A 14,648-nucleotide genomic window follows, 5' to 3' on the forward strand; every position below is an offset into this window, starting at 1 on the left:
AGACCATCTGAAGGCCTCTTGTTGAAGTGTGTTTTGATGACAGTTGGTATTATTTATGTGTTTCAGCTCTCGGGACCCCCAAAGAATCTGAGAACGCCCTTCCCATCCAGGTGGATTACGATGCTTACGACGCACAAGTCTTCAGGCTCCCTGGCCCCTCCCGGGCTCAGCGCCTCGGCACCTGCAGGTTCTCTGCCAGATGTGCTTTGGGGTGGACATAGAAACTAACTAGGAAAACCCGAGGCCCCGGAGGGACCTGCATGAGAGCAACCTTGAAAATATCTTAAATTAAAATTAGCCAAATGGAAGCCATAGTATGTATATCACTAGGGAGTGTTTTCCCGTTCTCTGGCCTAGCTGTTTGGTTAGCTATGTTTGCTATGATGAAGTGTTCACAAATAAGGAGAGCATTCTGCTTTTTCTAGTCAAGAGGAGCAATTTGTGAATTCTAGAATCTTCATTTCACTGAGCAGCCCCTAATAGATAAAGTGAAAGTGTGTTAGTTACTCAGTGGTGTCCAACTCTTTGCGAGCCAGTGGACTGTAGCCCACCAGGCTCCTCTGTCCATGGAGTTGTCCAGGCAAGAATCATGGAGTGGGTAGCCATTCCCTTCTCCAGGGGATCTTCCCAACCCAGGGATCGAACCCAGGTCTCCTGCACTGCAGGCAGATTCTTTATTGTCTGAGCTACCGAGTTAGATAGAGCAATAGATTGATCCTAGTGTCCAGAGTTTCTTTTAGGTTTATTATTCCCAGAGGGCAAGATACTTTTCTTTCTTTAACTCTTGCGTTTGCAATTTGCTCCCTGGTATTTGGGTCACACAGTAGTTTTTCACTGTGATGTATTTAGATTTACCAACATACTCATTTCTGGGTCTAGTGTAAGAAAGCCATCCCAGATCCAAGATGTGTATTTTGTATTTTCTCCTAGTTGTTTTAATCTAGGTTTTTGTTTGTCTGTTTGTTTTTGACTGCACATTGTGGCATGCGGTTCCCAAACCAGGGATCAGACGACACACCTCCCTGCAATGGAAACTTGGAGCCCTTACCCCTGGACCACCAGGGAAGTCCCTGTAGGCTTAGTTTCTATGCTTAGTGATTTGTGTAGAATTTTTTTTTAGAATGTGGGGAACAGAGTTCTAGCTTTTTTTTTTTTTTCCCCCTCATCGACCAAGCATTGCCAGTCTATTTTCTGCATTTCTTAGTATGGAAAGTGTGCTGTAACTCAGTACCACTGGCTGGAAAAACCTCCCATCTCTTCACATCATGACAGATGGGCTCTTTGTGGCCACGTGCTCATCTTCTGTCCACTCCCCTCAACCCATCCTGATGTCTGGTCCCGAGAGTGCTTAGAGCTCAGAGTAAGTGCTGTTAGCAGCAGCTCCCTGCATGTGGGTGCTGCCTCAGGGCTTCACCTGAGGGCATCTAAGAACATGTTCAGGGTCCAAGATTCTTGGTTTTCTTTCTTCTGACCAAAGATGGCAAGACCTGATGTCCCAGAGACTCAGACATAGACCATGCCCTAATCGGTGCTCTGTCCCTCCACTGGGCTGGTGCTCAAATATTTATTGTTGGAATAATGAAATGTGCAGTCTGCCCTTGGGGTCTATCTTCAGGCTCCATTTAGGCTCTCACTTTAAAACTCTTCCAGGTAGAGAGAGAATAGCTCTGATACCACAGGGGCAGCCCTGTGGGCAGTTGCTGACTCTTTCATTCTGAATTTTTGCTTCCGTTGGACTTCTGTCTTCTGATCCTTCTTCCTGCCACTTCTAGAGGCTCCTGTCTCAGGGAGTTTCATGTTTTAATAAGGGCATACTGTTTTTTTTTTTTTTTTAATTTTTATTAAGGAAATGTTCCGAGACTAGTAAACAGTTATCAGCATGTTGTCAATCTTGTTTTATCACTTCTCCCACATTTGAAATTTCGTTGGAGTATTCTGAAACAGATCTCAGATACCCTTTTTTTTTTTTAACCTGTAAATACTTCGGCGTGTGTCTCTAACAAATAAGAATTGAAAAAACAAAAAACAAAACCCAACATGATCACAGTACCTGTGTTACTGGTAACAAAATTCACACTAATTGCTAATATCCTCTGATAGCCAGTCCCTCTGCAGACTTCCCAATTGTCTCAAAAATGCAGTTTTTACAATTAGTTTGCTTGAGTTGGGATCTGAAGAAGATGTACGTGTGGCCGTTCATCTTGTGTCCTTTCTGTGACTGTAGAGTGTCTTGCTTTTTCTTCCTCTGGCTCTTTATTTCCTTTATTTTGTTTAACTTGCCCTGTCATCTCTGAGTCTCCTGTACACTGGCGATTGTCTCTGGAGGCCCAGTGAGATTTAGACTCAATTTCTGATGCCAGGAGATGTCTCAGCTGGTGCTGTGTGCTTCCTCCCAGATGACCTCAAGTCAAAACTCCATTCTCTGTGACGCGAGCTTGATGGTGGGATGAGGTGGCGTCAGACTGAGGGATCGCTTGTCTAAGGCTCTGATCCCAGCACTCTGGCCACAGGAGGACTGTCCATCATTTCTCCTGTTTCTTCCTGGAGCTGCTCAAGGCAGAGTACCTCCTGCGTCACCTCCCACCCAGAGATCCCATGGGGGGTTATCATTACTGGTCTTCCATGTAGCCCGGGCTGGAGACAGTGACTTGGTCTTCCGCCTGCCAGGTCTGTGCGAGAGCGGGAGAGTCACAGCCGGAAGAGCGCCAGCTCCTGTGACGTTTCGTCCAGCCCTTCGCTGCCTGGCCGGACGCTGCCCACGGAGGAGGTGAGGAGCCAGGCCTCTGACGACAGCTCGCTGGGCAGGAGCGCCAACATCCTGGTGATCCCTCACCCCATCCTGCACCAGTACGAAGTCAGCAGCTCCCTGGGCTACACCAGCACTCGAGGTCAGAGGGCAGGGCTGGGCAGCCGATTTAGTCTTCTGTTTCTTTCTTCGTTTTGCTGCGTTGGGTATTAGTGGCAGCACTCAGCACTCCAGTCTTTGCTGTTCGGATCTCTCTTAGTTGTGGCCCGTGTGGTCTAGGTCTCCGGCCAGGGATCGGCTCCAGGCCCCCTGCACTGGGAGCACAGAGTCTTAGCCACTGGACCACCAGGGGAGGCCTCGGACCCACTTTCTTTCTTTTTTCTTTTGCACTTAAAAAGCAGTTAGGCCATTTATTGGCATTAGGAGAGCATTCCTTTAAACAAGAGAAAGAACTCTGAACACTAAAATCTCATCTAGTTTATGAAAACTTGAGACCAACCTCTACGACATCTGTACACAGTTTAATCATGAACGAGAGCAAGGATTCGAGTTAAATAAATTAAACCACACTGACCTGTTACAAGAAAATGAAAACGAAAGCTGGGGGCGGGGATAGGTCCTCCCCAATCCCAAGTCCTTGCATTCACACCGCAATATTTCAGGTACAAGAACAAAACAATTCCCCAGTGCAGCACAAAACCGCTTCCCATTGTTTCTTATGGCAGTCACTGAATTACCAATTGTCCGAAAGCTAAGAAAATTTCGTGGAAAAGGGCGTACCCTTTGGCTCCATGCGTGGCCTGTAGCTGAGGAGGCAAGTTCTTAAGAACCGACGACTGGCTGATACACTCTTGGGGAGATGCGCCTTCACAGACTCTCAGGCTTGTGTCTCAGTTTCCCCATGCAGTCCTGGTGAGGGGAGTCCGCTAGGCGTCCAAATCGAAGTCGTCACGCTCCTCATTGTACTCCAGCACGTGCCGCTTGATCTTGGACGAGTCAACCCAGGTGACAAAGTCCTCCATGCTTCGCGTGACAAGGAAGGCGGGGTCGGTGACCACGTCGGGAGCCACGCGCACGTGGCCCTGCTCCACGAATGCCACGGCGGCCTGGAGGTGCTGCGCCATGCGCAGCTTAAGCAGCACAGTGGGCAGGCGGCGGCAGCAAAAGGACGAGGCCGTGACGAAATCGCAGAGCTCCAGCGGTCCCCGCGTGGGCACTAGGCCGAGAGCATACAGCTTATCCAGCAGCGCGGCCGAGGAGCGCACGCGAAACGGGTCGCGCTCCGCAAGATCGCGCAGACGCCATGCCAACTCGCACACAGCACGGCTCAGCTGGTTGTAGCGCGTATAGTCCTCGCGCCGCTGCAGCCGATAACGCCGCAACACGCGTAGCTCATGCAGATTGTGATCTGTGACCTCCCAGTTCAGGAAGTCCACCTGCTTGAGCAGCTTCTGCTCGTGAAACTTAAGCTTCCGCACCATGATGGCGGCTCAAACGTTACCGGACTGGAGGCTCTCGGACCCACTTTCTAACCTGGGTGTTTGCTTGGTGGGCATGCGACATTCCCCAGGGCACCTGGTTGTAGGTTTCGGCTCTTTGATCCACTCAGGTTAGGGACCTGTCTGCCATTGGGTGGGACGGCCTGGGTCTAAATAGCGTGCCATCTCCTTGCCTGGTCAAGGCTGGATACACTCATTTCCTCATTTTTCCTCCCGTTAATTTATTATTTTTTTAAACACAGTCACATGGATTGCTTATTCATGTTCCAGGCCTCTGCATCAGTAGGAGGGGGTTTCTGTCCACCCAGTCACCTAGGGCCTGGGGTTCCTTCTATCCTGGGATGCCTTGGTCATCAACACAGGTCTCCAGAGTTTCCACAGCAGGGGAGAGGAGAATGGGGATCATGAGTGGATTGTCAGTGGTCCAGACCTTCAGATGGAGCGGGTCACTTCTGCCTGTCTGCTGACTTGAACTGTTATGTGGCCCCAGTGCAAAGGGGCTGGAAACTGCCCTCTCCTTGTGAGCCTCAGAGGAAAATCAGACGGGTCTAGTGAACTGAACACTTTGCCTGTCTCTGCCAGGGTCCCCCCTTCTGGTCACCGAATACCTACCTGTATTGTTCCTCCCGTATACAGAATACACCCACCCCATCCGCAGAGGAGACAGCTCCATGGAGTCACTGCATCCAGCTCAGAGTCTGGGGTATCCAGGCAATGTGTGGTCCTCCCCGTCGGCTTTGGGTGTGGCTTCACGAGGCTAGTAATTTAGGGACCAGAACCTCCTTAAGTGTTTAAAAAGTAAACAAACCCAGTATTTCATTTCTTTATAATTTGGCGATTTCCCTCATTTCCCTCACATGTGCACCCTCCAAGGTCCTTGTCGGCCTCGGAGGCTCTCCTGCCTAGTCCTGCTTTCCCTGTGACCCTGTGCTTTCTCTCTGTGCTCCCCCCTCATCCCCATGGTAACCGGCAGACGTCCTGGAGAACATGATGGAGCCACCACAGCGGGATTCCAGCGCGCCGGGCAGGTTCCACGTGGGCAGTGCAGAGTCCATGCTGCACGTCCGCCCCGGCGGGTACACGCCCCAGCGGGCACTGATTAACCCCTTTGCGCCCTCGCGGATGCCCATGAAGCTCACATCCAACAGGAGGCGCTGGATGCACACTTTCCCCGTGGGTAAGTTTTTCTTGGGAGAGAGCCCCGGCCAGGAATTCCTAGAGCTGGCCCGCAGCAGCCGCGCCTGCTTGGCCTCACCCTTCTCTGCGCCTGGAGGCAGGGGCCGCCGCGTGTGTCCTCCTTGCCTGACTCGGGCTGAGCCTCTGGGGAGGAGCTCCCGCCTCCCATGCTGCTGTCTTTCTCTCCCGTATCTCACTTGATGTGTGTGAAACAGGCTCCCACGGTACTCTGTCTCTCATCACTCCCGGCTGTGTTGGGTCTTCGTCGTTGTGTGCGGGCTTTCTCTAGTCGTGATGAGTGGGGGCTCCTCTCTAGTTGCAGTGTGTGTGCTTCTCATTTTGGTGAATTAATCTTGTGGCTCTCAGGCTCTAGAGCATGGGGTCAGTAGTTGTGGCCTGCAGAATTAGTTGCTGCAAGGTGTGTGGGATCTGCCCAGACCAGAGATTGAACCTGTGTCCCCTGCACAGGCAGGCGGATTCTTATCCACTGCACCACCAGGGAAGTCCCCTGCAATATTCTTAGGCTGAGGCCTCACAGGACAAGCCTTGCTCAGAGAAGGTGATGTCCTGTCTGGGAGCCAGAGGGTTGAGGACATGGTGTTCCTCTGTGCTGTGGTTGCCTTTCGGCCTCTCCAGCGCTCATGTCCCAGCAGCAGGAAGAGAGGCAGTGTGAGGTAGAGTGTGTGGCTCTGGCTTCTGGGGGGATGATGGGTCAGTGGGTCTCCGTCTGGATAGGACCGTCCGGAGAGGCCATTCAGATCCATCACCAGACCCGACAGAATATGGCAGAGCTGCAGGGCAGCGGGCAGAGGGACCTGACCCACTCCTCCGCGGAGCTGCTGGAGCTGGCATACCATGAGGCCGCCGGCAGGTGAGGCTGGGCCTGGGGCTCTGGGAGGTGCCGGGGTGATGGCAGAACAGGCTGCCCATGACACGTCATATCTGGGAGGCTCGGGGACGTGGTGGGGCTGCAGCAGCACCCTCTTCAGTCCCCTTCCCTGGGCCCGTTGACACAGAGAGCCTTGGGCGTTTTTGCCAAAGATGTTCCCTAGGCCCTTGCTTTAGCTTCTGCTTTAATTCAAAACATGCTTTGTCAACCGCAGACATGAGTTACTTCTGATCCTCAGTCAAGGGTGAAAATGAGTTCCAGGGCAGGTGGTTCCTGCTGTGTGTTCTGGGCGGTCAGTCTGTGACTTTTGTCATTTTGCTCATTGAGGAATCCCACTGCTGGGTGAATGCTGAAAGCAACGGGTCCCAAAAGAATTAGAGTCATGCCTTCACTGCAAATATTTATCTTTTTAATTGTTTTTCATATTTTATTGCATTGTTTAGGATCTCAAAATAACCACTGTATAAGAATTTAGTTAATAGCAATGGTTGACAAATTGCAAATCATAAGATGGGTACTACTGACTTTCAAGTGATATTTTTGATCAAGGACTCTTATATATTTCTATATTATTAAAATTTTGCTTGATAAAAAGTAAATAAGTAAAAACAATGGAGACCAAGGCCTGTGTTTATAGAAACAAGTCTTTTTGAACTGGGGTTCTAAATGTGTTACAAGGCATCCAGAGAGAGTCAGCCTAGGAAGAAAGTCATTTAAACCTTGACATGCTCTAGCCCAGGCTATGCTGGATCTTCTGTGATGCGTTACTCTTGCAAGGAGCAATCTTTGGCCCCTTTCCAGTCATCCCAGCATCCCATGAGCTGGATGTGGGACACAAGCAGGGCGTGACCCTCTTTACCCGGTTAACGTGATACCTCTGTTGAAGCACCTCATGTCCCGCTGTGGGTATCAGCAGGGGCAGGCTTAGGATGGAGAGGGCAGGCATCTGGCATGGTGATGGGAACGCAGCTGGGGTACCAGGGTGGGAGTCTGGAGCTGGATGCGCTCTGAATCCCGAAGCCTGGCGGCTGTGATGTGGATCTCAGTGTTTGCCAGCCCATGCTGCCAAACGTTCAGGCTTGTTTTCGATGAAAACCCCCCAGAGACAGGGTGAGCAGGATAAAAGAGGTGATGATCCCCATTAAGCCAGGCAGCTGGGCTCTGTTTGTTCTCTGCAGGCACAGCACTTCCCGCCAGCCTGGCGACAGCACGTCCTTCTTGAGCTTCGCTGGGACGGAGGAACTCTCAGTCAGCTTGCTCAGCGGCAGTGGTGCAGGTAACCCGCCCAAGAGACGCTCTGAGCAGGCCCACCCCCCGGGAGCAACATGGGGATAGAAAAGCAGGGCCATGTCTATTTCAGGATCATTTCAGCCACAATTTCGGGTGACCTATTTGGAAGCCGTGCTGTATAATGCATGGAATTATAAATGGGCCGCACGTTACGTTTTTAGCTGAGAACATGTTGGTCGGGGACACATCTATCATTGGTCTGTCAGTGAGTCGTGGTTGAGGGCTGCTTATGAGATCACTATTGAGGGCTGCACCAGGCCTGGAAGCTTTCAATTATATGTGGAAGGAGACCCCCCACCCCCATAAAAATGATCAAAGACCCAGAGGGAGCAGTGTGGTTTGAAATTAGAGAAGAGAAGGGTGGCCCTGTTGCTTACAGCAGGGGTCTCCAGCCTCTGGGATCTAATGCCCGATGCTCTGAGGTGGAGCTGATGTAATGGAAATAAAGTGCCCAATACGTGTAATGTGCTTGAATTGTCTCAAGACCATCCCCCTCCCTCCCCAGTCCATGGAAAAAGTGTCTTCCACAAAACTTTATGGTCCCTGGGGCCATAAAGTATGAGGACCACTGGCTTACACAGGTGGATAGGCACCTCAGATGCAACGGGGTGGTATTTGGTCAGGAGAGTTAGAAGGTGAGGGATTCTAAGTGCAGGGAGGGTAGGAGCTTTTATTGATAGAGGCTTTATGCTTTTTGGAAGCACTTGTTATCTGATCATTCCTGTAGGGAGTAAGTCGTTAAATACATTTTACACACGTAGCAACTTAACACCCAGAGATGTGGAGGTGTTATTCTGGTCTCTCCAGCCAGCAGCCAGCTGTCCTGCTGTTTCTGTGCTGAGTTGTGTCCAACTCTCTGTGACCCCGTGGACTGTAGCCCGCCAGGCTCCTCTGTCCATGGGATCCTCCAGGCAAGAGTACTGCAGTGGGTTGCCATGCCCTTCTCCAGGGGGTCTTCCTGACCCAGGGATCAAACTCGCCTCTCTTATGTCTCCCGCGTTTGCTACTGTTTCTGATTTCTGCACTATTCAGAGAGCCTTTACAGGGGTAGGGGAACATGAGTTTAGACGGGTGGCAGATTTTGGAAAGCCTCAAAGGATAGATAGTATACCAAATGAATACGAAAAACGTTAAAACTGAAAGAAACAGTGAAGTTACTATTTCCCGTCTTCGTTTTCTGTAAGTTAACTTGCCTTTCTGAAACTTGACTTGAGGAAGACAACGGAATTGAAATTTTATAAAATTAGTTAATAAAGTTTGCCTCTATTCACGGGTGGATTCAGCTAGTGATGTTTCTGGTGGCCTAAGGCTTGGAAATTGGATTGGCAGTGAGAGAATTCCTAAAGTATCGTAATTATTTCCTTCCTATTTCTAGTCCATCTTTCCATCATTCATTTTGAATGAGAAGACATGTTGAATACAAGTTTAGGGCTAAGATCCTTTCGATCCCTGTGCTTGGGGGCTGAAAATGTTACTTGGCTGCCAGGCTCTTGTAAAGTAGCTTCAGAATATGATAAAGGCAAGGGACCTCCCTGGCAGTCCAGCGGTTAAGAATCTGCCTTGCAGTGCAGTGGACGTGGATTCAATCTGCAAAGCGACTAAGCCCGTGCCCCACGACTAGAGAACCCATGTGCTGCAACAAAAATATCCCACGTGACGCCACCAAGACCCTATGCAGCCAAATAAATATTAAAAGAAAGAACTTCAAAAAAAAAAAAAAAGGAATACGATAAAGGCAGTGTTTCTATTGTTTTGCTAAAAGGAGCCACTTTATAGGAACCCAGAGTTTGACCTTCCCGGCTGTTCGGGGTCAAGTTGTACAAAGGAAGGCTGCTCTGGGGCTTATGGGACCGGGACCGCACTTAGAGCAAGTTTCCTGGCAGCCTGAAGCAGGGGAACCATGGGTTCAGGTGGTAACTGCTTCAGGATTTTCCCAGGGTGGACATGGAGTGTGATTCTGGGCCTGGGGGAGGCAGCTCTCATACACCCTTTGATTCCTCAGAAGATGAGTCTTGGAACTATAAAATCTGCTCTGGAGAAAAGAGGGAAGTTTCAGAGAAATCCTTATTTAATGACTGGTGTGGAAGGTTCTCTCTCTTTTTTAAAAACTATAACTGGTCAGAACTCTTTTGCAAAATGAGCCTCACTGAAACAGATTCTTTTGTCTTTTCATAGATGTGAATCCTCGGACCCAGAATAAGGATTCTCCAGAGGACAGTGTGTCTCCCTCTCCAGACCCAAGTAAGAGGGGGCGACTGATGGAGGGAGGCGGAGGTGTGGGCTGAATGGTCAAGGCACTGAGGGGGAGCAAGAGGGAGCCCTGTTTGGGGGAGAACAGCCTGGACGTTCAGGTCTCAGGTGCGGGAAGGCAGTGTGATGAGGGAGAGTCTGTAGCTTGTCTGATGGAAAGGGAGCGGCGGGGAGGCCACACGGGAAGGGTGGCCATATTCCCAGCGCTGGCCTTGGCTCTGAGAGGCCTAACGGGCTGGGGGGAGAAGTCGGAAGGAATAAGGCCTGAAGCTGTTTACATCCCTGCAGTTGAAGTGTGTGTCTGGGTTGCATTTACATTGAGCATCCTTGTCTGTTGAAATAGCTGAACATCTAAATATCAGCAATAGCAAAAGACCAGAAAAAGAAACTCTGCTGCTTGATCACCGTTGCTTTGCCTCACTGTGACCAATGGATGTATGTACATCACCTAATCTTTTTTGTCCCCACTTTTAAGTAACTTAGCAATCATTCCACTAGTTCTCCGGGTCTGGCATGCTAGTCATTTTTCATGTCAATATCACACATGTTACTATATTGTGATTTGGATAATCATGTCTATTGGTGGTCATTTGGGTGATTTCTACTTTTCTTTTTCTATAGCATATAATGCATGGTGCCATGGGTGTATTTTTTTCTCTTGGTTCAGGTCCTTGGAATATATTCCAAAGAATAGTTGGCAGATTGATTATTTTCTAGAAAGCTGCCAGCCTTGAATAGATGAGCCTGTTTCTCCTCTGCAAGCCCGGCACTGGATTTTGTCATCTGTGTTTGTCACTGCGTGGTTCTGAGCTGGAACCACCTCAGAGGCTTTGGCAGGGCCTGGAGATACTGGAGGTGGAAAAGAGGCCACCCAGACTCTACCCAGGGAAACAGCAGCAGCATCCAGCTAAGAACTGGGAGCTTTTCTCACCATGGGGTTTGAAGTCTCCATGTGTCGCCCTTGGACCCCGTTTCTAAAAGGTTTTTATAGTCCTGAGGGTCAGGGAACCGGCAAGGGCCAGAACAGTGTAAGAAGGCACAGCAATACAGGGCCTTGTATTTCCAGCTGCCCCTTGGGGGCTCCATTTGGCGGCCACCTTCTGCTGCTGATTCTAACCAGGAAGCTCACGCAAGCTCACCCTCGTTTGCCATATGGGAAACTGGGGTGCTAACTAGGATGCTGTGAACTGGGTTTGTTGTTGTTGTTTTTTGTTGAAGTGTAGTTGATTTAGAATGTTGTGCAACTCTGCTGTACATCAGAATGACTCAGTTACACACATATACACGTTCTTTTCTTTATATTCCTTTTCATCATGGCTTATTACAGGTGCTTAGTGTAGTTCCCTGCGCTATACATGAGGATCCATTCTGAATGTCGCAGTTTGCATCTGCTAACGCCAGACTCCCAGTCCATTCCTCTCCCTTCCCTGCTTCCCTTTGGCTGTGTTTTGAGTTCTTGGGGTATTAAGGAGTTAACAAGGCCTGTATAGAGTCAGACTCATAGACTCAGAGAGTGCAGGGTCCCAGGGGAGGGTGGGCAGGGTGCGGGGGGTTGCTAGTTGGTGGATGTGAAACTTCGGTCCTCGTGAGATGAGGAAGGTCTCTAGAGGCCTGCTGCATGGCTCTGTACCAAGTTTAAGCACACTGACTTGTACACTTAAAAATTTGTTAAGGTGGTAGATCTCAAGTTAAGTGCTCTTACCACAATAAAATAAAATTCAGACCAACCAACCAGAAGTCACCCCAGGACCTTGAGTGGAGACCATGGAGTTAGGCTTGTTGCAGGTCAGGTCATCTTCCCCAAAGCCTTGTGGCTGCACATGGGGCACGTTTCCCGGTGGGACTCAGCTTGAAAGTCTTCCTGGCCCCTGGCCCCCAGGCTCAGGGACACTGTTTTCCTGGGGGCATGTTGGTCACTTTATGGAGGAAAGATCCCTGAGCAGAGAGGCTTCTGGTCCTGTGATCTTGGGGGGATTCAGCTCGGCCAGGTGTTTAAAAGGGTCGATGATGCTGCCACACCTGCTCAGAGGAGGGGTGTCGGGGACAGTGGGCGGAAGGCCCAGGAGCCACGGGAGGTGAGGCATGTGAGGGTCTCACTGGGGACACAGAGCCTGAAGCGTGGAGTATATCTGCTTCTCATTGTTCCCTTGTATGGAGGTTTGAAAAACAATGTTCACTTACTTGACTGAAGAAGCTAACTGCCCTCCTGCGTTAACTCAGTTATTCTCAGCAAGGAATATTCTGCTCATTGGGGCACATGTGGCTGTATCTACAGACACCATTTGTTTTTACAACCAGGCGATGCCACTGGCATCTAGTGAGTAGGGACCAGGAGGCTGCTTACATCCTGCAGTGCCCAGGACCACCCCCCAAGACAGAGAATTATCCTGACCAGAGTAGGTCTCATGCCCCGAGGTGGGGAAGCCCTGCTTCACCAAAGCGCAGGCGATCTCTGACCAACCCGCAAGGCTGGGCCCGCTCTGCCATGACAGCTCTCATTTCTAGATTGTTAAACTCCAGCTCCTAAAGTTCCAGCCTCGTAACTTTCCCAGACGTCCTCCCTTGACTCCTCTTCCTGCCCTGATGGATCTGTGACTTACTTTTCAATCCTGAGTTCTGCTCCCCTGTGCTGTTTGCTCCAGAATCAGCTGCACCCCCCTCTTCTCCCCACCCGGCCCCTCCGCCACCTCCGGGAGGCTCCCAGCCTGAGCCTCTCTTCCGCTCTCAGGACGTTGATTTGCTTCGATGTGTAACTCTGCCTGGCCTGCCCCTGCCGTAACCTCACTGGACTCACGGCTGCAGCTCACGATCAGCAGAAAATGAAAAGTGTCAGCTGCTCCCATTTGCATGGTGGGATCGGATAAGCACTGCGTTGTCTAACAGCCTCTGTTTCTCTCTCTTTCTCCCTCCCCCCTCCCTTTCTCTCTCCCTCCCTTTCCTGGCAATTTGATCACCTGTCACACCGCCCTTCTCCTCCCCACTCCCCACCCACATCCCACACCTGCCTGGTGACCTGACTACCTTCCTCCCTGTTCACACGAGGCAGTTCTGACGCTGTCTGCTCCCCCTGTAGTGCCAGGCTTCTGTTGCACAGTTGGTGTGGACTGGAAGTCACTCACGACTCCCGCGTGCCTCCCCCTCACCACGGACTACTTCCCCGACCGCCAGGGCCTACAGAATGACTACACGGAGGGCTGCTACGATCTCCTCCCAGAGGCTGACATCGACAGGTCGGTGACAGAGAGAAGGGGCCTGGCTTTTGCTTCTCCCGAGATTGGTTTGCAAACCTTCAGTTTCACACACCACCACGGAGGGGCTCACGGGGATGGAGCTGAGGACTGGGGACCCTGTCAGTGTGCTCCCGGCATGCCCTGTGAACGCCGCCGTCTCTCTTTGCAGGAGGGACGAGGAGGGGGTGCAGATGACGGCCCAGCAGGTATTTGAAGAGTTCATCTGCCAGCGGCTCATGCAGGGTTACCAGATCATCGTTCAGCCCCGCGCACAGAAGCCCAGCCCTGCTGGCCCACCGCCACTCAGCAGCAGCCCACTCTACAGCCGGGGTGAGGTTCCACTGCAGACCCTAAGTTTTCTCCTCTGCTCAATTTGTGCAAACAAGTTCTTAAGATAGTAGGGAATACATACACTTAAAGTCATTGTCTTTCAACACACATTTTTGTTGATGTAGTAATTTCACATGTTTCTGTATATATATTCATGTGCTTGTGTGTACTGATATATAACATACTAATGCATCTGTATGATGGCATATTTATACAGATATTCTCTGTTGTATTGCTTACCCATTTTTTTTTTCCCTTTAAAATTTTTACTTTATACAATAATTAACATCTCCTCCGGGTTCAGACTTATCTTAAAACTCTCTTTAATCTCCAACTCTCCTTTTAAGGAAGAGCGTATGCCTAAATTCAGCAATGTTCCAACCTGGCTTGAGCAGTACCTTGGGCCCCAGGTAGCTGAGCAGGGTCGAACTGTCAAACTACAGGGTGAATATTCCCGCCCCAGAGGCCTGGGACAGTAGGTCCTCTAATGTTACCTGAACCTGAACCTTACGCTTGTTCTCCCCTCCTTCCCCATTGTCACTGCAGCTCATTGCAGCTCAGTGACTTGAAGCCAAGATGGGCCATCCGTGAGTGGCAGAGGCTAGTGAGTACAGAGACTCAGTGGTGCTGGCTGAGTTTGAGCTGGGCTCTGGAGGTCTCTCCTGAAACAAGTCCAGCAGCAAGAATTACATGTGGGGGCCTGGAACCAGAGCGCGGCGGTCACTTCCTGGAGCCATCACTGAGCATCTGTTCGCCCCCTGCTTCCTCCTTGTAGCTAATGAGCACCCCACCCTGCTCCCTAGACAGCTAGAACCAAACCTCAGGCCAGCTTTGATTCCATTAAAGCTCCTCCCGTCAGAGGATCAAAGAAGCATGGACCTGTCAATGGAGGCTTAGTGGTCCTTGCGTCCAGGCCCCATTGTTCACCATGAAGCTTTGGGTTCCTCTGGGTTTTTTCTAAAAGCCTCTTGTGATATGTATCACGTGATGCTGCCTTCTCATATTATAGACTGTACTAAACCTTTCTGATAACTTCAGCTTCATCTTATTATCTTCCACCGTGGAAGCAACCATGCCTTGTATAGGACAGCGTGGGTCTGTGAACCTACGATGGTGTGCGTTCATCCCTTCCTTCGGTCACGCCTTCATTATTCCACACGTTCATTCGTCGTTTTACTCACGCGTTTCATTCATTCATTCCTTAGTTCACTAATTCATTTGTTCATCAGCTCACTCAT

The 14,648-nt window shown here is 50.4% G+C and overlaps 2 protein-coding genes across 6 annotated transcripts in view; one reads left to right on the forward strand and one right to left on the reverse strand.

Annotated features, from left to right (window-relative positions):
• Nucleotides 1-14,648, forward strand: part of DEPDC5 (DEP domain containing 5, GATOR1 subcomplex subunit) — a 74,428-nt gene that overhangs the window by 25,518 nt on the left and 34,262 nt on the right. For 3 of the 5 annotated variants that reach the window (XM_069557052.1, XM_069557054.1, XM_069557055.1), the window contains exons 20-27: nt 67-187; nt 2,668-2,888; nt 5,219-5,422; nt 6,157-6,292; nt 7,489-7,586; nt 9,776-9,841; nt 12,897-13,080; nt 13,250-13,410. In XM_069557052.1, the coding sequence (XP_069413153.1) occupies nt 67-187; nt 2,668-2,888; nt 5,219-5,422; nt 6,157-6,292; nt 7,489-7,586; nt 9,776-9,841; nt 12,897-13,080; nt 13,250-13,410 (1,191 nt within the window). The remainder of the gene's footprint in view (nt 1-66; nt 188-2,667; nt 2,889-5,218; nt 5,423-6,156; nt 6,293-7,488; nt 7,587-9,775; nt 9,842-12,896; nt 13,081-13,249; nt 13,411-14,648) is intronic. The other 2 variants (XM_069557053.1, XM_069557056.1) reach the window with 1 other exon arrangement.
• Nucleotides 3,615-4,285, reverse strand: LOC138422327 (U3 small nucleolar ribonucleoprotein protein IMP3-like). Its single transcript, XM_069557057.1, has one exon. It carries the CDS (start codon nt 4,225-4,227, stop codon nt 3,673-3,675), a length of 555 nt encoding a protein of 184 aa, XP_069413158.1. The 5' UTR covers nt 4,228-4,285; the 3' UTR covers nt 3,615-3,672.

Source organism: Ovis canadensis, chromosome 17 (genome assembly GCF_042477335.2).
Source record: "Ovis canadensis isolate MfBH-ARS-UI-01 breed Bighorn chromosome 17, ARS-UI_OviCan_v2, whole genome shotgun sequence".
Lineage (NCBI taxonomy): Eukaryota > Metazoa > Chordata > Mammalia > Artiodactyla > Bovidae > Ovis > Ovis canadensis.